General features: G+C 46.6%; 2 protein-coding genes across 14 annotated transcripts in view; both read left to right on the top strand.

The window, feature by feature from the left end:
• Positions 1-3,206: 3,206 nt before the first annotated feature.
• On the top strand, positions 3,207-8,511 carry LOC149350761 (uncharacterized). 2 transcript variants are annotated; one of them, XM_089576931.1, is made up of 4 exons: positions 3,207-3,540; positions 4,322-4,439; positions 5,057-5,378; positions 7,826-8,511. In XM_089576931.1, the coding sequence occupies exons 2-4, from the start codon at positions 4,422-4,424 to the stop codon at positions 7,852-7,854; spliced, it is 369 nt and encodes a 122-aa protein (XP_089433057.1). In that variant the 5' UTR covers positions 3,207-3,540; positions 4,322-4,421; the 3' UTR covers positions 7,855-8,511. The 2 variants fall into 2 exon arrangements, with proteins under 2 accessions (XP_089433057.1, XP_089433055.1); XM_089576929.1 differs by lacking the exon at positions 7,826-8,511 and having other exon boundaries at positions 5,057-5,226; positions 5,281-6,328.
• Positions 8,512-11,167: 2,656 nt separating this feature from the next.
• LOC149350758 (uncharacterized) overlaps positions 11,168-25,187 on the top strand; it is a 111,400-nt gene continuing 97,380 nt past the window's right edge. For 3 of the 12 annotated variants that reach the window (XR_016290428.1, XR_016290423.1, XR_016290425.1), the window contains exons 1-3: positions 11,168-16,623; positions 17,425-17,476; positions 17,657-17,785. Coding sequence is in view for 1 of the 12 variants with exons in the window: in XM_089579903.1 (XP_089436029.1) it covers positions 17,733-17,785; positions 19,969-20,127 (212 nt within the window). In the remaining 11 variants the exon portion in view is untranslated. Of the gene's footprint in view, positions 16,624-17,424; positions 17,477-17,656; positions 23,324-25,187 lie in introns of those variants that run through there. The other 9 variants (XR_016290430.1, XR_016290429.1, XR_016290422.1 and 6 more) reach the window with 9 other exon arrangements.

Here is a 25,187-nt window from a genome sequence, read left to right as displayed (position 1 = left end):
TAGTAGAGGCCAGTTGCATACATCATCAGCCTTTGTTTCAATACAACAGCGAGTTTGGCAAAACAGCCAAACGAGTGAGCGTAAAAATATAACGTGCCGATAAATGCGTTAGAATTTCTTCATTACGAACGCAAAAATAGCATAAAATACACTTCAATGAGTAAACTGAGACTGAGTACGCACCAAGAAAGGTCACGATCCCAGCCGGTGAAAACGACTTGTAGTCCTAATTCGTACTAGGCCGCCGCGGTGGCTCAGTGGCTATGGTGCTCGGCTGCGGACCCAAAAGACGCGGGTTCGAACCCGGCCGCGGCGGCTGGAATTTCTTTGGAGGAGAAATTCTAGAGGCCCGTGTACTGTGCGATGTCAGTGCACGTTAAAGAACCCCAGGTGGTCGAAATTTCCGGAGCCCTCCACTACGGCGTCTCTCATAGCCTTAGTCGCTTTGGGACGTTAAACCCCCTAAACCAAACCAAACTCTAATTCGTACTGACGGGTCCACTTCGCCGAGTAGTAAAAGCAAGCAAACTGTCTTCCTTCAGCTCCATCAAGGAAAGAACGGTTGAACAATCTCGCCAGCAATAATAAGGGAATAATTAATTCTGTGTCGAGGTTCTTCAAACACAATGATCCCACGGAACACGATTGAAATCGCACACGCCCTGCGCTCTACCACTGCCGCCATGGCTGAACCTAGCCTCGTGCGGATGTGCGAAACTGTCACATATTTTGTATCGTCTCTTTTTTGTACTTAGTAGCAGGCTTGGTGTGGCATGAAAAATAAGTTAATTATTTTTAAATTGTAGCATATTACTTTTTCCACAGCTGCAATCGCCATGCGCAGTTTGCGCTATTATTGATAAAATACGATACGAACTACAACGCGATGGCGGCTTATACAATTCACCGCACTTTCCCCGCCGCCGCCTGTCCGCAGCATAGAACAGGCATATGGGCAGCGCATGTAGCATGAAGGCAAGATTAGGGTAACGGGCTGGATTCAGAGAGAATGCAAGCACAGCAGAGAGGATCAGGGCAGGTGGGCAGATGAGGTTCGGAAGTTTGCTGGGATAAGGGGGCCGCCGCTGGCACAGGGTTAACTGGAGAAATTTTTGGCCTGCACTGGACATGATTACAGTGTTGACATGATGATAAAAAGCGGGACTCAAGAAGTTTATTCTCAAGAAATATGAGGTCGCACATTCAGCAACACAAATGCCTAAGCTTTCCTCAGCTCAACATTCCAATATTGCTAGCGCGATTAGCAGATTTAAGACATTTTTGAAAAAAAAAATAACTCCCAAAAATTGAACTGAACCAATTCTTGTATTTTAAATAGTTGGATAAGTTGAATAAAACATGCTTAATCAGAAAAAATGGTTATATAGTCCTGGCTGCTAAATAACAAACAAGTTTTTTAGTGTGTCCTCACTTTTCAGTGTGGTTGAGATAGCTTGCAGGCTGTAGCACAAGGTATAAATTGAATGTAAGAATAGTAATGAAATAACAATGCGAATCCTGACCAAAGTGACTGGCATTTCAAACCAACTGCGTACAGTTGAGTCAGAAACCTGATGCGTGTGCATTCAGATTTGTCTTTACTACTTCCCGTATTTTTCTTCTTTCTAGGCAGGATGTTGCCGTGAAGCGAGCACGAAAAAACACAAAAACACAGGCAGCGCTGGTCATGCCTCCAATTTGTAGTCAACAGCGATTTCAAACTTTAAATGCAGTAAGGCAACACGAAATATCGAACGATTGAAAAATATGGAATTCTTAAATTATATATTTCGCTTACATACCCAGGACGCGACAAGTAATATCTACGAGAAGTCTAGGTTAAGGCAGATATGATGTCGTGGGTACGTCTGCAGCTTTTCCACGAAAAAAGGTTGGTAGATAAGACGTCTGAGAGATTTTGGTTTGGTACATAGACGTTCAGACTTAATCTGGACATCTATGGGAGGTTTGTGGTTTGCTGGGCTATGTCGAGCCGCTGATACTGAAGCCAAAGAAGATGGAGAAGCAGAACCGTAACCGAAACTGGTCTCAGGTCAGTGATTGATGTATGACCACGTACTGCAGTTTAACAGAGTGCAGTTACGCGTGCAAATATTTGGAAAACCTTGTTTCACTTTCGGAATTTCTCATCAAGCTACTATTTTAGGGCAAACGAAAGTTGAAGATATCTGTACGTTTCTGAAGATCTTAAAATGACGTAGTCGAGTAGTGCGTGTGCCAGCCGACGGTGGCGCATGGTCGTTTCATGAGCACAAAAAAGCAGCGATTTCGAACGGGCTTTATTAAATGCAGACTCAATATTGAGTCGAAATATTTCGGAATCAGCATGTCTAATGTTTATGGAAGCAGTAAAAATTGAAACCGGGCAGCTTCATTTCCTTTTCACAACCCGTTTAAGGTGCATCAACTTTCAGCCTGTATTCTGTTTTACTTCCTTCATATTGCAGACTTCTCAGGGCTGGAGAAAAAAGTGGCCATCATTATATGCATGGCGCCGTAGTGTTATGTACACTGTGTATTAAATGGTGCATACGTTTGCGTCTGCTGTTTGTATTCATTCAGATTTGCGCCGTTGAACGTAAGTTTTGTTCGGCACGGACTTTCAATTCGGTCTCTATTGTTTTCTTTTTTTTTGACTGAAACATGAATGCATTTTGATTGTTGTGGTGTATGGTGCGGTCGCCGGCATGGGGCCCGATTCTCGATATTCACATTCGCCTGTCGGCGCCATATTGCCTCTCTGATTGGCTGTCAGAAGTGTCAATCACCATCAATGGGCGTGTCAATCAGGGTCGGTTACAGCAGCACTTTTCGCGGTGACGTCGTTTTGACGTGTCATTGAAAATGCATTTTCGCAGCGCTATTCTTGGTGCCCGGCTGGTACGTATATGTGATTGTGAAGGGAAAAGAAGCTACAAGTGGCCTGTGCGAGAGCACTTGCGCTCGACTTGCCGATTTGGAGAAAATAGCTGCACACCGGAAATGGCAACTTCCTAAAATCTGATTGGTTGGAACAATATCACGTAAAGCACGTGATAGGCACACATTTTGGAGTGATGTCAGAATGACGTTTCTTCACGTTTACGTTGTGCCGCCATTGCAAAAAATGGCTGAAATTCGCCGCCATCATTTCGCCCGGCGAAAGGTACCCGAATCATGCAAATGAGTTAGTGAAATGCTGATTTATACGGCGTTAGGTAGCCGCATTTTAACGGGTATTTATTTCAAGACAAAACTAAGCTTATAAAAGTCTTGTTTTGATTGCACAATGTAATGATATGGCGTTGTAAGAGCACATCTGAAATAAGCAACCCCTGAGACGTTAATAGTGAAGGCTTAAGCGTACAGCCGCTTAGGGGCGCTAACTGCTCTCCCGTTGCAAACCCTTCGCTCGCAGTGAGAAATCATCCGTCCGTGCGGTTAGTGAAGCGCGAAAATTGCTCGAATGGCGGTGCCGGCGCTGCGATTTGCTGCTCCTTGCATTCATTCGTCGTTTGTTAAACCCTAGAAGTGGGAAAGGTGAGCGAATTTCGAGGTCACCGCGATGCTTTCGAGTTGTCTCTGACTAGACAGCTCGTCTGTGCAATCACCTGACGAGGCATATGGTGTGGTGGCTATGCAAGGATGCATTGCGGCGAGAAGCAGTGCCGAACTGTCGAGCTCTGAGGGGCGATCGCCAGCTGTGAAACGTCGCTGAACTGATGCGCTTTGCGCGCGTGATGAGCGGATGACACGACAGGTGTTCGCGCGGCCGACCAACAAACTCCAGGAATGTGTCGGGCTTCTCGACGAGACACCCGTGTGTGTGTAGCGTCATTCTCATTCCTTTTGCATGCATGCTGGAAATGACTTTAAAACAAATGCAGGATGCATGCTGCGAATCCGAAATTTTTATTCGCCATTTCGTGTTTCTTTTTTCATCATACTGTTTTCAGTTTTTGCACACGGCTCAAGTTGAGAAAACAAAGTCTAGCATGCTAGACGTTGGTCGATTTCTTTGTTTTTGGTGTTGATGAATGTGAAAGGCAGCATAGGTGAAATCAGCTGGAAGGCGTCGTTTCCTTAAGTGTGGAAAAAAAAATTGTGTGAAACTCTAAAAGAATACTATACCCTGGCTTAAGCATTATTAGTGAAGTACACAAAAGTGATTTTGCTATTCAAGGTAAAATTTTCATAACAGTGTTACATCATCAGTTACACAGCAGTCACGTGGAAATGACCGTAGGAGGGTGAAAAAAATCATTTCTCTTAGGGCGCGCGAAAAACAAACATGTATGACTCTTGTACATTTTATTTACAGGTGTGTTGTTCCTGCCGGTGAAGGTTCCAGCTCACACGAAGTCTGTGCGGTATCCATCCATGACCCGTTTGTGTGCAATCTCTCTTGATGTGCTGCCTGCATGGAAATCATCAAACTGGTGAGCACATGCTTAGTGTGCATGTAGTGGCAAGCATTAAGGGATAACATGTTTGCCTTTAGTAAGATTGCGTATGGCTAATGATATCTGATTGCATTTATATATAGTTTATTCAGCAAGCAAGAACAGTGTAAATAGAACCAGATATGAAAATAATGTAAATTAATCATGTCTGTACTTCTCAGGTGACAACGGAGATAGGTGTGCGTGACACGCAGTGTTGTTCTGTGGTTTTGAATTTCTCTCAGTGACCACAGTGTCAAGGTAGCCCCATTTCGATTGGTGCAAAATGCGAAAGCATGCATATACTGGAAAACTCAAGGTAGTCATAAACAGTTAAACTTGTGCCCTTCCTTGCAGTGCATTCTGTAGAGGTTTTCTTGAGTATAAAAAGACTGTAGTAATTATTTGTGTGCATCAGTTTGGGAAATCTGCCATCAAGTACCTCTAGCTATATAGAAACAGTTTGTTTCGATACTAATGATTGGTTTTGCAGTGAGCGTATTTTACATTTTTACGTAAAACTAGACTATTTTTGAACACAATGTCTAGTTCGTTGGGAGATTTCAGTGCACAGCATTGATTAGTGTGCAGGTGATGGTGTGCATCTTATGCAGACGTGGCAGACCACCCTCACCATGGGGTCTCATGTGCTCTGGAGCCAGGATACCAGATTCATGTTTGGTCACCTCCCAGCTGGTCTGGTTACCCAGCTGGGTGGCCATACCGGGCTCCTGAGGTGTCTGCAAAGGCCATGGTACAGCATGATCAAGAGTTCTCTGCGAAGGTCAGCACAGCTTGCATTGTGCAACCCAACATATTCATGCACACTCAGCTGCAGGACCATGACACCTCTGGCAAGTGGTGGTAATAGCAGGAGCACCAACATCTACAACAAGGAGGAGGACAGAGCACCATTTGGATTCTACCTGACAGACAGTAAGTGCACGATCAGCAGCTGCGTGCAGGAATTGCACTCACTGCCGTGGTTGTCACGTGTAGCTATGCCACAAGTAATCAGCGTACATTTGCTCTGCTTCAAGTTTGATAGCATACTGCTAGGAAGCTGGTGAAGTCTTCATCATTTTGGTGCTGTTCTTTGAATAGGACCGTATTGGTGGTATCCATGACAGTAGAAATCATTTTTGTCTGGTGCTGCAGTTTTGTGTGAGTCAGGAAGTGCCCCAAGTGTTTTCAGCCTACCGTCTGCCAACTTCTTGAGTGCGTGCTTCAACACATGCTTTGGTGATTGTGAAGAAGTGCCATCCCTTCGTGTGGTGCCTCCCTATGTGTCCTGCTTGTACACAATGCACATTTTATTTGGTGCTTAAGTTCAGTGAAGCACAGGAAGGCACCAAAATGTTTTCCTTCCAGCACCATTGTGTTGACTGGACATGCTTTCACCAATGCATTTCTGTTTGCTTTGGTGTTTGTTGAGAGCCAGCAGTCCAGAACATGCTCAACATACAGCATGGTCGCTGTGTCTCTAGTTATGTACAACATCTCTTCTTCAGGGTGCAACATGCCTTGTGTGGCACTGTTTGTGTGATAAGATCACAACATGCTTTGCCTCATGGCATTTGGTTGCCTTTGTCTGCTTGCTTTCGACTGAGTCTTTCACATGCTGCACGTAGTTATACAGCAGTGAACTATTTTTCCTGAAGGAAAAGTGACGCAGTTGTTTCACGCTCAATTTCCCGGATGAAAATGCAAGGCCTGGCCAGCGTTCTGACACGTGTACCCATTCCCATCTTCTAGCTGAAATTTGTACCCCTGACGAAAACCTACAAATTGTACATTAGTTCAGTTGAAGGTAACTGGAAGTATAAATTATGCAGCTGGACATAATTTGTGTTTCAATAATAAAGCTCCAAATAATAAAGCTCCAAGCGCTGGTGTTTTGTCCTTCTCTTGTGTTGTCTTTCACTGCGCTGTTTTTCCAATTCGTAAAACATGTACCAACCAGCCCGTATTTGCCCTCTTCTGGAACTCCAAATGGCATTTTGTAGCTGGAAGGGCATGATCCGGTTCAATAAGTTAGCTGGAAATGGATCATAATAGTAGTAGTAGTAGTAAACGCTATTGATCTTTCTGGGTTACGCAGGCGGTTTTTCCAGGTCCGGGATCTTTTTCTGTGCTGGGCTATCAACCTTGAATGCAACCTTGAATGGAAGGTCACTGCCCACCTGTCCTCCCAGTGAAACTGTGTTAGATCCCATTTTCATTGACTCGTCCCCTTGCACTTTGATTCATATAAGTTGGGGTTGCTGTTTGGTCATTTTAAGACAAATCCTAGACAACCTGTTTACCCTCTGCACCCTTAGTGTGATTGGACCGTATCAGTGTCCGTGCTGCCATTTTTCCGTTTAGCAAAGGTGGCTACTTCAGCTGGCTACCTCAGTTTGCAAACTAGGCAACACTAATGTGCATGTACACCACTGTCAAACGTTTATGAAAGACTACTCTGTCCCGAAAAAATTCTTATCTTTGTAGATGAGACATATTCGTCAATATGTATTGTTGCACTATTTAATGATTCGCAGTTAGGCTGCATAATGAATTCTAGGATGCATGAAGTTCAGTGATGAAAATAAATTATTTTGCCAATAATGGCTTCCACAAACTTTTCACTGTGCATGTAAAAGACACCTCACCTTTTTTAGGCAAATTGCAACACCTAAGAGGCAATGCAACTTGTCTTGCTCCCCAAAAATGTAGGGGCACACTTAAGCTCAGCATTCATGGGTATGACACGACAGTGTTTATGGCTCCCTTCAGCGGTTTCTCTTCACACACACAGTCACTGTTCTTCATTCGTGTTCACACATTTATCACAGTTGCCTCAACGCAGGTTTCCAATTCTTGCGTTTGAACTCTTCCACACTGCAGTTCACCTACGTAATGGTACTGTAGTTAGTTTCTCACTAATTGGCACATCTCTAGTTCACTGCAGTAATTACATTGCTAGGCTTCAAATTAAGCCAACAGCACCCACACATCGCTCCCCCCCCCCCCCCCCCCTTTGTACCTCAGCAAAGTCAATCTGCCTACATGGCCTAGTTGGTATTTTCAGAAGCGCTAAAACAGCAAGGACGCAGAGGAAACAGACAGGGATGAGCGCTACTAAGTAGCGCTCGTCCCTGTCTGTTCCCTCTGCGTCCTTGTTGTTTTAGCGCTTCTGAAAATGTCAAATCTGCACCAACTAGCCCGATCCGCTACCCTTCTGGCCTAGTTGGTAGTGTGCCTGGCTGGCGATCCAGGGGTCATGGGTTTCAAAGCAGACAGAAATTTAGTCATTTTCTGTACGTAAAGTCTATTATTTTATAACGTGAAGTAGCTTCAGACATGTGCTGACGTTTGATTCAGATTACAAATCTTCTTTTCAGTGACTTTCACTGCGGACATCCACGCGTGAAGCTTGTTTTTTGACACAATGCCGGCTGGATAACACTGGGTTTCCTGCTGAATCGCAGCCTCTCTCCTTGACAGTGGTGTGTGCAGGCTTTCCATACCTTTCTTTTCTGGTTGCACATGGCACCCAATATAATTTTTCAGGGGGCTTAAATTTTGTGCACAGGCACTTGCAATGACTCCAATTTCATCAACATTTTGCGACCTGTTCTATCATTATATTGGTGATGAGTAGCTTCTGTTCTGTTCTCCTCTTGGAAACTCTGAGTCAGACTTGCTTAACATTTTTCAAGCTGCCTTAATCATGCTCAAAAAAAACAATTTACCCTTCATGTGCACACACCACTAGGCATTTTAAATGTTCTATTTTTTTTTTTTCATGCAGTGGAGTGTAATACATACATAGAGGGGAGAAATCTCCAACCTGTCACTTATGCTCGAGCACCAGAGCGGATTTTGAACGCACATATCAGGCTTGCCCAAACAAACCGAAACCTCCTTCCCAAGGGATGGAATCACAGGAGCGATGGGAGGCTGCTCTGCGCAGCTCACAGGCAGAGCTACAGCTTTGCATCATGGCCTGGGCCTTGAAGGTCACCGCAGCCAAACAGTGCCTCGTCACCTAGAGTGGCCTGAGGGCCGTCACCGACCTGTTCAACACCCCTTCACCCACGCTCACCTGATCCACTGAAGTGGGACTAATAAAGTTATTACCAACCAAGGGCTGTAATAGCCTTCCTGCCAACGCACTTCACCACGGTAATTTTGAACTGCTTCTTTGAACAAATAATCTCTGAGCTGTATGCAAGCTTTGTTCTCAGTACAGGTAGGCCCTTCGTTATTGGAATGTGGTACTCTATTGTTGCAGAGCAACTTCGATTAGTCCTCAGTGTCCTTTCAGACATTTGCTGACATTTCAGCACCTACATCTGGTATGGTGCCCTTCACTGAACTGTAGATGTCATATTTTGAGTGTACATAGAGGGTTGTCTACTTTAGTTCACAGTAAAGGAAAGTACTTTGAGAGTGAACGCATTTCATTGAGCATTACTCTCCTGCAGTGCACAATAGTGGCATCACAGGGTCTTTATTGCATCAGTGTATGGTGTAAATGTTGCCTAACGGCATTGTGATCCACTGCTCAAAGAGAACCTTGGTTGGTTTAACGTCCCAAAGCGACTCAGGCTATGAGAGACGCCGTAGTGGAGGGCTCCAGAAATTTCGACCACCTGGGGTTCTTTAACGTGCACTGACATCGCACAGTACACGGTTCTCTAGAATTTCTCCTGGCCCTGATATGTATGTGGTCAGGAGTGTGCACAGAGGGAAAGTCATGCACTTGCACATCAGGCTAGAAACATGACTGAGGCCTCTTGTAGATTGCTCGTGGAGTGCACAGGGCTTGCCAAAACCAATCCACATCATCCAGTGTTATCATGCTGCATTAATGGACCTTTTGCCAGAATACCACTGCTTGTCTGTGACGCTGCCTCCCTCAAATACTGTGGGCCATGTTAGCCTTGCATTTCTTGCCCCCTTTGTGTGTTATCTTGCTGCTGTGCATGCTTGTGCTTTTCTTGTTGTGTTGGTGTTCTTCCTTCTTAACTCAACATTGTTTTTATTCTCCTTCAGCTCCTTGACCTCACCCTGAGACATGTTCAGGCTTGATATGACATGTGCACTAGACAATACACGTGTATGTGCATGCTATGATAATAACTTGCATGCCCGTTAAAGGACCCCAGGTGGTCAAAATTTCTGGAGCCCTTCACTACGGCATTCCTCGTAGCCTGAGTCGCTTTGGGACGTTAAACCCAAATAGACCAAACCAATAACTTCATGAAGCAAATAAAGCAAGTGTCTTACACACTGGATTAGCTGTTTGTAATGTGGCATCACCCTCCACCTTCACTATCCCCCTCTATATTCGTCCCATTCCCCAATGTTGAGAGCATATGTGAAGATATCTTTTTCCTGCCGACTTCACCTCTCTTGACATCACACGTTGCCCTCTTACAAGGAATCTTGCTGCATTGAAAGGAGCTGCCTGGTGCTGCTGTGGATGCATTACTGTTGTCCTGCAGCAAAGGAATTGTAGGGATGGGCTTGACAAATTTTGTTTCACCTCTCACATTTTGGTGCGTACTTGCATCACACGAGTGGTGTACCTGCCTATATGCCCTTGGTAAGTGCTGTGTGCTCATTGTTAGACAGAATTAACGAGATTGAGGGCTTTTTGAAACATTGAAATTTTATTTCAATGTTTGAAAGCCTTTTTTTATTTGAATGAAATAATGTCCTGCCACTCTACGCCATGCATTCGTGAGGTGCTTTTATATAAAGTCCGTGAAGTCTGCTTTCAGGCAGGCTTAGTTAATGTTCACAAAGCAAAAGATGAGATTCAGATTAAGTGAAACGCCAACACTGTGAAATGCATGCTTCTGTTAGCTAGTCTGTTTCTCTTTAAGTACTGGCGGGAAACAATATCTCTCTATTTTGCTTTCGCATTTGACGCTTTTCATAATAAGACGTACGCGCTCATAGCGTTGCACTTGACGCGATTCGCAGTCGCGTTTCGTGCGCGACCGCTTGCAAACGTAACCAAGGGTAGCGTTAAGTTCTATGCACCTGAAGAAGTGACACGATGAGGTAAAGCTTTCCAACGCCACTGACGCGTTGTGGTTACGATCGAGAGCCAGCCGTTTCTCCGCCAATTCCTCTCCCCGTGACGCTGATCGCATCTCACAAGTACGGAGACGCGACACGCTGCGCGATGGCTTCGGGCAATAAGCGGTCGCTTCATGCAGTACAATTACCGCTAAACTCTTATTTCCGTGACGACCGGCCACAGGGTCTTGTCGCATTCAGCACCATCACTCAGCTCATGTGTGCGGCGAGTACGCCGAGACCGCCGCCGCAACGCATTTCACCGTCCATCTCTGCGGCGCTACTGTGCTAACTCACCTTCGCGCCGCAAATCGGCGGTGTTTTTTGTACTTGGCGCCATGTAGCAGACGACACTGTTTATTTTTTGTCATAGTTTTTTCTTTATTCTTCAATGTCGTCATTCTATTCTGCTGTTACGCATTTTCGCACCGCCCCGATTCATACGTCACGGGTACGCCCCGCTCATGGCGGATTGGCGAATATCGAGAATCGGGCCCATGGACGGCAGGATGCAATTCGTGCTAAGAACACAGCTAGTAAACTGAAATATTGACGTCATCCGCAAGGGGCGCTAGCAGCCGGCGCGGCATTCGCCATGTTGGTGGTCGCGCGCGCGGCCGCCGCAGCCAGCCGCAGCGTTTGAATAGGCCTCTTGCGCTGGAGTTTCAGGTAACGTGGCGGCGCCTGGTGGCGGCAAGGAGAAGTTGGCTGGGTAGTACCAGGTTGGGTCAGTAGTGAGCCGTGGCTGTGTTGGCGCACCTTTCTAGCCTGCGTTTTGCGTCGATTCGCACGTTTTTCTGCGCTGCTGTGAGTGCGATAAGGCTCGTCACTTGTGATCAACCACGCCGCGGCTTGGCCGTGGCTTAGTATTTAGAAAACCGACGCTCCGTGTGCCTCAGCACGAAACGCAGGCAGCAGAAGGAATCGGCGACGCCGAGAGACCTCGCTCAGTCTCGAAAAAGCGTCACCGTCGTTACTGCTGCGTCGTGGGCTGCCACGAGCAAGAAGGTCTGAATCCCAATATCAAATTCCACCGTTTTCCTTCAAGGTCTCACGAAGCGGAGCGCCGGACGCGCTGGATAGCTGCAGTTCGACGCACTGAGTAAGCGAACCTTCGCGTTGTGCTGGCTGCTTCGCCTGCCTTGATGTTTGTTTGGTTATCCGCGTTGCTGATATTCGTTCTTTTTGCACATGCAGTCCGGACGGCAAACCGTGGGATGCAGTGCGGAACATCAGTATATGCAGTCGCCACTTTGTGGGTAACGAGAAAAACAATTCGGCCAGTCATCCCGCATATGTACCTAGAATCTTCCCCGCGGTCTACAGCCGGCCTCATCCTCCTTGTGTTCGTCTTCTTTTGGCGCTTACCTCTCTCAAAAAATGTATACGTAGCGAGCAGCCGCATATGCAGGCGTAGAATGAGAATTTATGCATTCTACAACACAACTTGTCTAGTAGATCCCTACATAGGCAGTTGGACCAAGCAAGCAGCAAATCAGCAAAAAGTGTACCATGACAATCATCAAACCGTAGGGAATGCACAACAGAGCAAGCAGTAAAAAGTAAGAAACGAACAGCATAATTCAGAGATCATATCAAGGGAATGCACAACACAGCAAAGAGCGCAAAAAAAAAATACATGGTATAATTCATGTCATGTCAACATCTCACTTCAGATAATCACTATTAAGGCAAATCGACAAATCAGCAGGCATGGCTGGTGATTCACGACTAGAGACCCGGCCACTGCGACAATTGAGACAATTCCACTGGTGCAACGTGGTGAGGTGGCCAGGTGCATGCAAATGACCACAAATGGGCGGGTTGATTAGGTGCGAATTCGCTACGCACTACGAGCAGCCCAGCGTCGAGAGTGAAATGTGCACATTGTCGACCTCAAACCAGCACGTATGTGGCAGCGCGGCATCACTGATAACAGCGAACGTGTTCGAGCGATGTCGTTTTAAGGATGAAAAGCTACATCAAGAAAACGACATCAAGCGCGCAGCGCACGAGCTCGCGCTGCAGCGTTATTCGGCTGCGAGCTCATATATTCATTGCATCATGTTAGCATTTGCTGAAGGAACAGATGGCGGCTACTACAACGCAGGCATGACTACTTGTTTAGCGAGCTGCAGTCAAGAAAGACTGCAGGAGGCCCACCGTTTCGTGGCATATGCTGAAAGACCGCTGCTGGCGCGGCGTGTACCGTCGTGCGCTCGAGCAGTCCCGTATACATGTCTGTTTAGAACTGCTGCGAATTCATATATTGCAAGTATTTCATCGCGTTGGTGCGCTTGAATCTCGAAGCGTGCAGACCTTATCTGAAGTTCAACTTCGTACGCGACTCTCTTCACTTGCGAATGACACCACGTTGAAACTTCGCCGCTTATTTATTGAACAGAGCGCACGTACTTGCCATTGCATAATTTCTTCCCTTTACACAGCGTGCCAGCCCTGAAAAAATCTTCGGCGCCCGATATTCGCTGTAGGCCATGGCACAGCACAAGCGAAAGTCGCGGGTCCATACTGCCAACGTGCTTTCCGAAGCAGACGCCAGAGCCCGGTACTACCCAGCCGAGGGCAGAGGGCGCTCTTTAGCACCATTTTCTGTCCGTAATTTCTGTCCGACCCGTGCCGCCGCGTGACTGAGTGAATATTCCGTGAACTGTGCGAAGCAGAAAAGAGCGGGCACGCTCAGAAGGTTCTACTTTGTGAAAAGGTCGACCCCCCGTAGGAATGCGGAGGCACCGGCATGGTGTGCGACGTATACAAGACTGCTGCCGCGCGTTGAATTCACCGGTATCGAGGCCCACCTTGTGCACGGCTTAAGTTTGCTGGAAGGCCAAGGAATTAAAGGATATAAACCTATGAGAGAGTGCAATTACTTGACAAGCGGGTGAGTCCAAGAGTCGTGCTGTGGGTGCCGACGTCCGCGGTGCCGACGGCCGCGGTGCCGTTTTTGAAGAGGTGAGTAATTCGAAGGGTCTGTTCACTTAGCTGTAGCTTAACTTGTCATCTCTACCTGCTGAAAGTGACGTGTTACAACTGAATCTAGCGGAATGGCTGCATACTGCGTTGCTGCGAAAACGGTCTTGTGCATACGAAGCAGCGCTACGTAGCTACAATCAAAACTGCAAAACATTCTCGCTGTGTCTGCCGTTCGTGCTGCGAGCGCATGGCAGTATTTGTTTGGCCGTTCTGTCGGGTAAATAAGCCAGCTATGACGCTTTGCCTTTCTGCTGAAAGACCGTACGTCTGAGAAACGTCAGCAGTTCGCGGACTACAGCTAGGCGCTTGAATTATCAATTTCTGCGGTGGCAGTTCTGGAATTTCGGTAATTAATCGTGCTGTTTATCCACGATGTGCCCTGTATGACTATCTGACAGTTATCAACAGATATTAAAAGCTGCAAGTCGTGTACGTTCTTGCGTGCAGCGCGGCCAGCCAGTTTTGCTGCCGAGTTGAGGCAGCTCGGTTATATCACGGCGCAGAACAATTCTGCTGCAAACTTCATGCACAATACGCGCTCCACAAAGATAAGTGGTCGGTGACGTATTCAACAACGTACAAATATGTTACGGATCACTAACAGTTCAGGCCGGGTCCGTGACACGGCGCGAGCTGGCCTGAAACGACCGCAAACATGGCGCGCCTGCCGCGCCGACGCTCGCGCCGTCTGGTAGCGCGGCCCAGCGCGGCCTCAGTGAATACCTCCTATATGGGCCAAATCAAGTTACTTTTTGAGTTCATATTTCCTTTGTGTGCAAAATGCTAATTAACACATTTCAAGTAAACGGATAAGTGCAGAACGGCCGAGCCAGCACGCATTCAGACGAGTGGAAAGGTGGATTACACCACCTGTAACGTAAGTATGCACCTGAAATTTGGCACATATGTGCGCTTGAATGCCTGCATGCTGCATGAAAAAGGAGGAATAATTTTGTTGAACCAGAGCCAAGAAATCGAGCATTAACCTTTTGGGGCTTTCCATGTGACGCACAACTTTTCGGACATTGCTAGTTGTGGAGACATTTTTTAGATGTGTTCGGGAAAAATGAGCACCTCCTGGGGAGATTCCAGATGTCCCGATGGGTCATTTTTGGGAGATTGAGGTTTTGTGTTTGTTGGGTTCCTTGGACGTATATATCTGCCCCCTTTCGCGCCGAAAAGCCGCCCTTAAATACGTTTCCCCAACATTCTGGGGACCATTTTAGTAACCAGAAAGAAATGCGCTTTTCAGAGCCACTTAGGATCGAGAATTTCGTTCAAACTGAAGACGCCAATAAAACGCCGGTGCCCACGAGGTTGTTTACTCGCGAGCAACGCATGAATTCCTTGAAGGCTTAACGCAAGTTTGTTTGTAGTTATGGCAAACGTACACAAACGCTAAAATGTCAGCTAAAACAGGAGAAGGCAAACACATAGTCAGAACCACGCGCACTGCCCTAGTCACGCTCCCATCCTTCGCCACTCGTCTCTCGGACATCCGCTCCGTCACGCGGTGCGCCGTCGAGGGCAATAAATTTACACGCGGACCCTCTTCAAACCCCAGGGGCCCGTGTTTCGGCTCCGCTTCGTGGCCCGAACACAACCATCCAAGCTACCGTCTTTTCGCTTCCGGTTAACCGTCGTCGCCTCAGTTTGCGCGTTTGTTATAATGCGCGAACTTACTGAAACTGCCCTCCTGTGGCTAAGTGGCCACGAGTCTCTACGCGGTAATCAGCGCGCGCACGCCGCAGCCCGATGACTTACTAACCGGGCCCTGACAGATGACTCAGCAGTACCGCAGCCGGTACCACAACGTACAGTGACATATCACCTACCATAAGCTAAATCAACGACTCTAACCCCACCACACAAGGAGCTGTCGCGGGAAGAAGCCGTAGCTTGGAGGCCGCTACGAACGAACACATACCGACCCCAGGCAGCATTAAACGTCATGAGGACGTTCTCAAATGGTCACAACATCCTCATCCCGAACAAGACATTCTGAGTACCTTTGAGTGCATTGATAGCTAAATGTCTCGTGAGGATGTCCTCATTAATTAAAGGGTATGATGCGACAGCTGTAATGGGTTAATGCCCATATATGCAGTAGCTCATTCTCTACTTGAGATTCATAGATCCCTAGGAGTACTCCCCTCCTGGCGCCACTGCCCTGCGATGGCAGGTTCTGCCAGCGGTGGGCCTTTTGTGTAGCCAAGATTTTTCTTCCCGAGCGACCAATCATTAATTTAACTGCCACTGTGGGCCCAACACGGTGGGCAGGCCAGGTGAGCAGCCTGCCACAAAACCGGCTTCAGACAAACACACAACGGCTAAATGCAGACAATGGCCACTATAAATGCTAGCACAGTAAAACGCCTCTGTGCTGTGCGGAGTCAGCATATGTTAAAGAACCCCTAGTCGTCCAGATTAATTCGGAGCCCTCCACTACGGCATCCCTCGTTGCCCATGTGTCGCTTCGGGACGTTAAACCTTGCAATTTACAACTAATCATGAAGTGAAAGTTGTATTAGTTTTATGAAATTCAGTGGCTGCATGCATAAACCAAGCAAGCCAAGAACTCAAGCAGTATATTGTTGATGGCTTGTTTTGTGGCATGTCATGATGAAAATATGGAAGAACACTTTGTTGATGAATTATGATTGCCACATTTCAGTTTATTTGTGCAGCGCTGCCCTGAGCTGTATCATCTGCTGTTTGCCCTTTTATATGCCTAGTTGCTAAAGCTTATGCAAGCTTTGTGTTTTGCTTCAGGTCCACAGTTGGTTGTGAACACAGAGGAAAAATAAGAGAGCTGAGGGAATCATGACAATCTGGGTGCATTACTGCATGGACTTGTCAGGCTTTTGTTTCATTGCAGCTGAGGGTTCCAGAACTGAGTCTTCTGACTGGTGCTGCTCTTCATGTGTGCTGACTGTTTGACAATGTAAGGGAGTGGCCCTTTCGCAAGCAGGGATCCTTGAATTTTTTGGTAAACCATTGCACCGTGCACATGTAGCGTTGACCCTGCTTCACTTTGTACATTTCTTTTTGGGCATAGGCTGTTCAGCAGTGGTTTTCAGAGGACGTCCTGGTGTGCTCAACTTCTAAAGTTTTGGTAAGCACTCTTTACAGCTAATACTGTTTTTCTTTCACTTCTTGCTTTCTTGTATAGGTGTAGGCTGTTTGCTAAAATTTGGTTCACAATTCCTGTTTGTTTGGCCTGACATTTTGGTTTTGTTAGGTCTGCTACAGTTTATTTATACAAGTACCTGCAGCGCCCAGGGGCATTATAGCAGGGGGGACAATAACAGTAAACATATACCTAAAATGAGCATGTCACAAATATTAAAAATAAACAATAAGGCACATTTGTCTAAAGTGAAATAGAAATAGTTCTACTATGATTGACCAGAAGAGCAAGGCTTACACTATTTTCATGTAGATTGATTGCGGCAGCTTGTGCGTGGTTGTTAAATGACACTGTATGCGTAAAGCACAGGCAAGAGCAAATCAAGAACACCAGCCATTTAATGTTGACGGCTTGTTTTGTAGAAGGTGAGGGGAAAACATAGTAGTAACAGTACTGCCATAGCATGGTTAAAGAGCTCATTTCTTTGTGACTTCTCTGGGCTAATTTATCTGTGCTTTGTTGATTTACATGCCTAGTTCCTGAAGCTTATGTGAATATTTTGTATACTGCCTGAGGTATGCTGCTGATTGCTCAGAGGGAAAATAAGTAGTTGAAGGAATTATGTGCCAACACTTCTACATTACTACATGGGCCATTTGTCTAATTTTTGCTTCATTAGCATTGAAAGTTCCAGCAACAAAGGGATCTGATTCAAGATCAGCTTTTAATATTTTGGTATGTTGATTATTCTCCTGGCCTCATTGGTGCTGCTCTGTGTGTGCGCAGGTTGTTTGAAGGTTTACAAAAGTCACCTGACTGGCTGCGCTCCTGACATTTGGTAAGCCAGCTGTGCAGCTTGCACAGTCCTTGCTTCCCTTGCATGCTTAAGAATCGTGTGTAACATGATAAACAGTTATTAGTTGTGGGCTGTCCTGTCTATTTTGTGTCTGTTTACATGCATACAATCAGACAAAAAATATTGAGTGCTGAAAACTGACAAATTGTTCTGTTTGCCCAGTTACCATGGCCTTATTTCATGCCCTCTGTGGAGTGCGACCGCTGGCAACATTTGTGTTGGAGTCTTTACGGAAGACATGGGCCTGGTGCCTACCATGTATAGCAGGCACACATCAACTGCTCCTTCCAAGTGACGTTTCTTATTGTTATCTCGAGGTCATTTTTCACGTGTTTTGATTCAGCACTTTTTTTTTTCAATCTTAAGTAGCAGGTATGTTTTATTGAGGGACTAAAACTTTAACTGAAGCCATTTCTTGCTTTTCTTTTGCACTAAGAACAATGCCTGCATTGAGAAACAGCTGCATTGGTTATTTTTATTTCTTTAGTGTAATTTTTTACTTGAAGTTTTACTACGATTGCACTTAATTACAACAATTTGCCCTCTTAAAGCTTTCGTCTCACAGTAGGCATTGCAGGAATGTGTCACATGTACAAAATTCACTTGTAGTTACGCAGCAGGAAAAGTGAAAGGCACTTTACAAAGAGCCCATCTTGATGTCTCACGAGCAAGCAATAAGAACTCAGTTTGGAGGAAATACAGAAGTCTTGCATGCTTGGGAGAAAAAATGTGTGTATTGAGGGTGTGTGAGAAAACTTGTTGCTATGCTATCTTGTCCCTCTTCCCTAACATTTGGCCTGTTGTCTACAAATTAAAGGCATGTTTGAGCTTATCAGATCAGGAAACTGTTACATGAGATGACGCAGCAGTTTTTTTTTGCACTCTTGATATGCAAAATTTTGTTACGAAAGAAACTGCTATGTTATCTCATGCACCAATTACCTGCTGCCTAGACCTCTTCTCAGAGCAAATGCACCTTTAATCTGGAGACAACAGGCCAAAGGTACACAAGAGGAGCAAGAGACAGCACAGCAACAAGCTCTTTCACACGCTCTCTTATCTCCCAAGCATGCAAGACATTTGTATTTTCATCACAGTTCTTACTGCTTCTGATGTTACGTCAAGCATGGGCGCTTCATAAAGTGCCTTTCATTTAATAGCATTATATTACCACGGATACAAAACGGCTAAAACACATCTATACAGCTAATCTGGGTATCACTTAGAAGTCTACAAGACATCCGGGTAATAGTCGCTAGATACCATTGTATTATCGTAAGTTACAGGAGGTCTTCAACACTTCAAAACATCTTGGTGTAGTAGTCTTTTAGATTTCTACTAGCACTTTTTGCGTTTTGTGGGTAGGACTGCACCGCTGTGTGTTTAGTGCCAACATTTTTAAGTGGGAACTGAATTTATGAGAATTCCACGCTTTTATGAAGTGAATTAAGACAAACAAGCCTGCATCATGCGGAAGGAACACAGGCGCAGTAAATGTATGACCACAGAACACACTAGCTATTCCTCCACTTATATGCACCCACTTCATGAGACCCTCCTGCTGGAGACAGTGGCGCTTGTCCGATGAACAAGGTTATTTCATTTATGAATATGCGCGCAGTGATGGTGAAAATGATGAGAACAATTCGGCAGATAAAGCTGCTCATAACTTTTTACAAAGACCTCACTATAGTTCACTGTTTGCGGGGATACGGTGGCTGCAGCTGGGAAAAAAAGGGCAGGGTTAATTGGAGAGACATGTGAGAGGCTTTTGTCCTGCAGTGGGCGTAGTCAGGCTGATGATTATGATTCGGATCTCAGTCAAGGCAACCATTTCCTCCCAATTCATTTTTTCAGTTGGAAATTCTAGTTAATTGTTTATTTGGAACTAACTGAAACATCCAATTGGATCTTTCTGTTGGCTCACTTGAATTAGAGAAAAAATAGCGCAAACCATAAACACCACGAGAAGGAACGACGCTAACTTCTTCAGGCACAAGGCCCTTGCGTATGCAGAAGGCGTACCGTCTTGCCCGGCATGTTGCGTCCATGATGTGCGTCAAAATGCTTGCAGTGCTCAAGGCATTCAAGTTGGAGCTTCCAACTGCTTCAAAATACGCAACTGCAATTGGTACCCATTTTTTTTTTTTAGTGGGATACCACTCGGAATCTCGGGAACCAACTGGCACGTCCAATTGGAATCTCAATCGAGCCAATTGGATTACACTGGTGTTGCTAATTCCAGTTGGTTCCCAAGATTCCAAATGGTGTCACCCCTCCCAATCATCCAACTGGGAGAGATGACTCCAAATGGAATCTGGAACCAGTGGGATAGTCAAGTGAATCTGCAAAACCAGATGGATGATCCAATTGGACCAACCAATTGCTACGACTCCTATTAAGTTCATTTGGATCCATTTGCAATTTCCAATTGGTCACAATGGTTTTTTTTTTTTACTGTGATGGCTTCCCAGGTGGGGATCTTCAGAGCACTCGGAGCCTCAAAAATCCAGTCAGGAACGAAACAAACAACGCAAACAGCAGTCGCTGCGGAGGAGAGCAAGCGAAAGAGAGATGGTAAAAAAAAAGAAAGCTATACTCCGTCTCACAAGATGTTTGCAGCACTACGAAAGGTACGAGCTCTCTCGTCCAATCAGGATGGCGCGCACTACATTAGTGTGTTCCTACGCGCCTCTCGCACCGCCAGTTATTGACAGGTGGCTCCATCATGGTGAAAGAAGGCATACTAGTAGTTAGCTAGGTTCTTTTTACCTCCAGCAGGTGGCGCTTGATGTCTTTTTATTCTTTCATCTGTTTGTTTTTGGACAGGCAGACGCCCGTTCCAATGGGACTGGCCCCACTTTTTCTTTTTTGTCGCCACTTGTTTGTATCAGTTCCTCTGTAGTAATGTTACAGTTATTTTCAGTCTTCCTGTCATGTGTATATGAATTTATTTATTCCAACATGGTGACTACACTATTAAGCTGGGTCGAATGCAGGCCAGGGCAGCCGAATGTCGATGGTGGAGAAATGCAAAACAACCACATGCGCTGCGCGAAAGTCAACGCACACGCGGTCAATATTAATCCGGAGCCGTCCACAACAGCCATTGTCATATCTCATGAGAGACGATTTACTTTCACTGCGACAGTACTGAATGGTCCCGACTTTTGCGCGCACGTTAGCAGGTTAATGGGGCTCATCTCATCGTCATCACAACTCCATTCAGCTCTGCTGGTTGTGTCATCCTCCAGGTTGACAACAATAGCCGGTCCTTGGTAAACAACATCGTCGATGAAGTGGTCCAGTTTCCTCATGACATCTTCCTCACTAATAACATGTTGCACGTAATTCTTCCATTTCTCAGCAGTCACTTGCATGATGCTTTGCCAAACCAGAGGCTTCACGTCTTGGAGATTAAACGTCTTGGTTCGACTGGGAACGAAACCCTTGACATCGCTCCAAACAAGCTCTATCGGGTTCACTTGGCAGTGGTAGGGTGGCAAGCGCGGAACGAGACGGCCAGCAGCTTCGGCGATGCAGTCCACACGGTATCGGTCCACACCTGTGTTCACGTTGTTGACAAGCTTCATGAGCTCGGCCTTCACCATGTCGCTACTCCACGCGACACCTTTTCTGGACGGCCAAGTCTCTATGTCCTTTTTTGAGGCCATCCGCCGCACTTTATCCTGCTTCACAGAATGATATGGAGCGTTGTCCATCACTGTAACGCTGCCGGCTTCTTCGGGGACAACATTCGGCCCGCCTTCAACGTCTGTGTTGTCCACTGGTAAAGCGTTCGCTCGCTCACCTGGGTGAGTTTTGCCGTCCTCTTGATGAGCGCATTCGTACTTGAACTGCTCCCGTTCTCGACGCGAAGCACTTCAAGAAGCCAACTGCGATCGCCTGCTTGGAAAAACGGCACACTGTCGGTGTAGGGCACACAAACGACACAACCGACTCGGCCGGCGCCATGTTGGAAAATGGCAATGCATCACTACCTCGCAGCAAGCCTCCGCAGAGCTGTGTTCGTACGGGCTTTGTCTGTAAATTTCACAAGTGAATGATGCAATCTATACCATCTAAATCTACCAGTCCAAACTATGTTTACAGTTGCTGTGCTTATTGTTTGATTAATAGTCCTACACTGCTGAAATATTCGAGGGACTATTTTTTGTGTTCCTGCAGCCCTGATTGGACGAGAGAGCTCTGCCTTCCGTAGTGCTGCAAACATCTTGTGAGACGAAGTATTGACCAATGCCGTTTTCAGATGGGATATTTATATTGTCATGACCTGAGGAGCCGTGCAGGTAGGCATCGGGGAGAACCCACGACTGAGAGCCTTTCTTTAATTAGAGAGCCAGGCCACAGAGCCAGCTTGCCTCAAGAGCCAACTGCCGCTTCGTCGTCGTTTTCAACTCGGCGCGGTAGCCGTGCGGCACCACGTGGCATTATTCCCCCCCCCACGAAAGCAAACATTGTCTCAATGTGGAATGGGATATGTACAGGGAGAGAAGAAGGAACAAAAATGAAAAATAGGGGTGAGATGAACTATACAATCCGTGCTAGTTGAGATGCGGGGAGAGTCAAGTTCGCACATGGGGTAAGGGGATAAAGGTCGCTCAGTCACGTGAAAAGTACGGCTTTAAGCGTACCACATGGATGATTTCAGGCCGTTGGCGCTGAGGGCTGACGATCACAGTTCCATCGGGAACAACATTGTAGTTGACGTTGTTGAGGCGGCGCAGGACTTTGCGTGGGCAAAATACCTATGGATTAGCTTTTCACACCACCCCTTGCGGCACACGGGTGTCCACACCCACACCTGGTCACCTGGCTCGTAGTGCACGTCCCTGTGCCGAAGGCTATAGTGTCGGGCATCGGCGGATTGCTGGTCCTTGATGTTCAATAGCCTTGCAAGGGAACAGCAGTTCGCACTTGGTAGCGAGGTGCTGGAAGTAGTAAGAGAATATGTCTACTTAGGGCAGGTAGTGACCGCAGATCCGGATCATGAGAGGGAAATAACTAGAAGAATAAGAATGGGGTGGAGCGTGTATGGCAGGTTCTCTCAGGTCATGAATTGCAGCTTACCAATATCCCTGAAGAGAAAAGTATATAACAGCTGTATCCTACCGGTACTCACCTATGGGGCAGAAACGTGGAGGCTAACAAAGAGGGTTCAGCTTAAGTTAACCCCTTAACCGTTTTGGACGAGCTGTGCTCGTCCTTGCCAAGCCGTCCCCAAACCGTTTTGGACGACTGTGGCTCGTCCTCTCTGAATAGGTTGTTCTCTTCCTCGTTTCGGATGAGCAGTGCTCGTGTGTGGCTTAGATGACATTTTGCTCGACAGATGGCAGCACTGACCAGTTAATTTCGTTTTCTTCTACCGCATAAACATTTTTTTTTCGTATGGCAACCTGGGTTTTAAAAATGGCACCCGGCGGAGGCGACGTGTGTTTTGTTGGCCAGTCTTCTCGGAAAAGACGCTCTTCTTCGTCGTAATCTCCTCCAGACGATGGTGACTGAGACACCGAAGTGTACATTGTTTCAGGGAGCGAGGACGACAGTGCTGGTGTTGTGCTTATCAGTTCTTCCGATGAAGAAGTGGACAGCTCAGAAGCGAACTTTGCGAGCGCGCGTGAGTGCTTGATGGTCAACGTCAGTGACATCCCTACATGACCCCCTCGGTTTCCTTTTCTTGCAGTTCCCAGTAAGATGTTCACTATAAGCTTGCCTGATGACTTGCTTGAATATATTTACCACTCATTACCAGCAGGAAGTTGGTTTTCCGTAATGTCAGAAATAATAAACTTGAATATGCTAATTTGACTTCGTGTTTGCTTCAGACATTTTTTAAAGATCGAATTCGTGCTTTTTATTGCAATAATATTCGAAATCAAGAATCAAAAAAATAAGCAGTTTTGTTAAGAAATTCGTTGATATAACAAAACGGTGAAGGGGTTAAGACAACGCAGCGAGCTATGGAAAGGAAAATGATAGGTGTAACGTTAAGAGATCGGAAGAGGGCGGAGTGGGTGAGGGAACAAACGCGGGTTAATGACATCCTAGCTGAAATCAAGAGGAAGAAGTGGGCTTGGGCAGGGCATGTAATGTGAAGGCATGATAACCGCTGGTCCTGAAGGGTAACGGAGTGGATTCTAAGAGAAAGCAAACGTAGCAGGGGACAGCAGAAAGTTAGGTGGGCGGATGAGATTAAGAAGTTTGCGGGGATACAGTGGCTGCAACTAGCAAAGGACAGGGCTAATTGGAGAGACATGGGAGAGGCCTTTGCCCTGCAGTGGGTGTAGTCAGGCTGATGATGATGATGATGATGTGCAAGTGGGCCTCCTGACGGGCTTGCTCTGCTTGTTCCATGAAGTGGCCTGCTTCAGCAGGGACCTCTGCGTCGCTCTACGGGAGCATTGCGTCCAACATCATGCGGACCTTCCTGCCATAGAAGAGACAGAACGGGGTAAACTGGGTGGTTTCCTGCGTCACTGTATTATATGCGAAGGTGATGTATGGCAAGATCTCATCCCACATTTTATGTTCAACGTCGACGTACATGGAGATCATGTCCGCCAATGTTTTCTTGAGCCGTTCCGTTAGACCATTGGTTTGGGGATGATATGCTGTTGTTGGTCGATGAGCTATATGGCTAAGCATTAAGATGTCACGGAAGAGCCGGGCTGTAAACGCCTTGCCTCGGTCAGTAATGATGGTTGATGGGGCGCCGTTTCTAAGCACGATGTCATGCATAAAGATGTGTGCAACTTTGGCGGCAGTACCTCGCGCAAGGGCCTTCGTTTCAGCGTAGCGGGTGAAGTAGTCTGTGAAGACTACTATCCACCTGTGGCCGGTCGACGAGAGAGGAAATGGCCGCAGAAGATCCATGCCGACTTTGCTGAATGGTATTTGTGGCGGCTCGATGCACTGAAGCAGTCCAGGAGGCTTGAGCGCGGCTTTTTTTCGCCGCTGGCATTGCCGGCATGTCTGGACATAGCGCTTGACATTGAAGTGAGCTGGGGCCAGTAGTAGTTCTGTCGAATTCAGGATAAGGTGCATGTAAAACCAAGGTGGCCGGAAGGCGGTTCATCACAGCAGACAAGGAGGACTTCATATTGTAGATCAGACGGTATGACGAGCAGGTAAGTTGTCAGACTGCAAGTAGAGTTCTTTAATAAAGCACCCCTCTCCGAAGGCAGAACGATGATAGCCCATGAGCTAGGTACCGTGGTATTTCAGGGGGCCCAGCTTCGAGATGTTCGATTAGCAGACTCAGCTCGTTGTGTCTTGTGGAGGAGGTTTGATGGGAGTCCGTGACAGGCTATCAACATCAGTGTGTTTCCGGCCTGATTTATAGGTGACAGTGAAATCAAATTTCTGTAGGCGTAATGCCCAACGAGCTAGGCGGCCGCAAGGGTCCTTTTATATTTTCAGCCAGCACAACGAGTGGCGGTCGGTGACAACACAAAACGGTCTGCCATACAGGTATGGTTGGAACTTAGCGGCGGCCCAGATTACCGCCAAACATTCTTCCTGCAAAACCGATTCGTAGCGAGCCAACCAGTCCTCGGCATCCTCGAACTGGTCACCGTGAAAGGGCTTAGGGGTTCGTGGGGTCTCAAGGGTGAGATAGGTGGGGCTGGCTGAAGGGACAGTCGTAGTCAGGGCGGGCAGTGGTGTCACCTTG

This window comes from Amblyomma mixtum, chromosome 3, assembly GCF_055824585.1.
Source record: "Amblyomma mixtum isolate Tamu chromosome 3, ASM5582458v1, whole genome shotgun sequence".
Taxonomy (NCBI): Eukaryota; Metazoa; Arthropoda; class Arachnida; order Ixodida; family Ixodidae; genus Amblyomma; species Amblyomma mixtum.
This window is presented reverse-complemented; position numbering and strand designations above follow the sequence as displayed.

Bases quoted from the DNA above. Each gene is read 5' to 3' on its own strand.
- LOC149350761 (XM_089576929.1), top strand. The intron at 5,227-5,280 runs GTCAGCACAGCT...ACTCAGCTGCAG, and splicing joins ATCAAGAGTTCTCTGCGAAG to GACCATGACACCTCTGGCAA.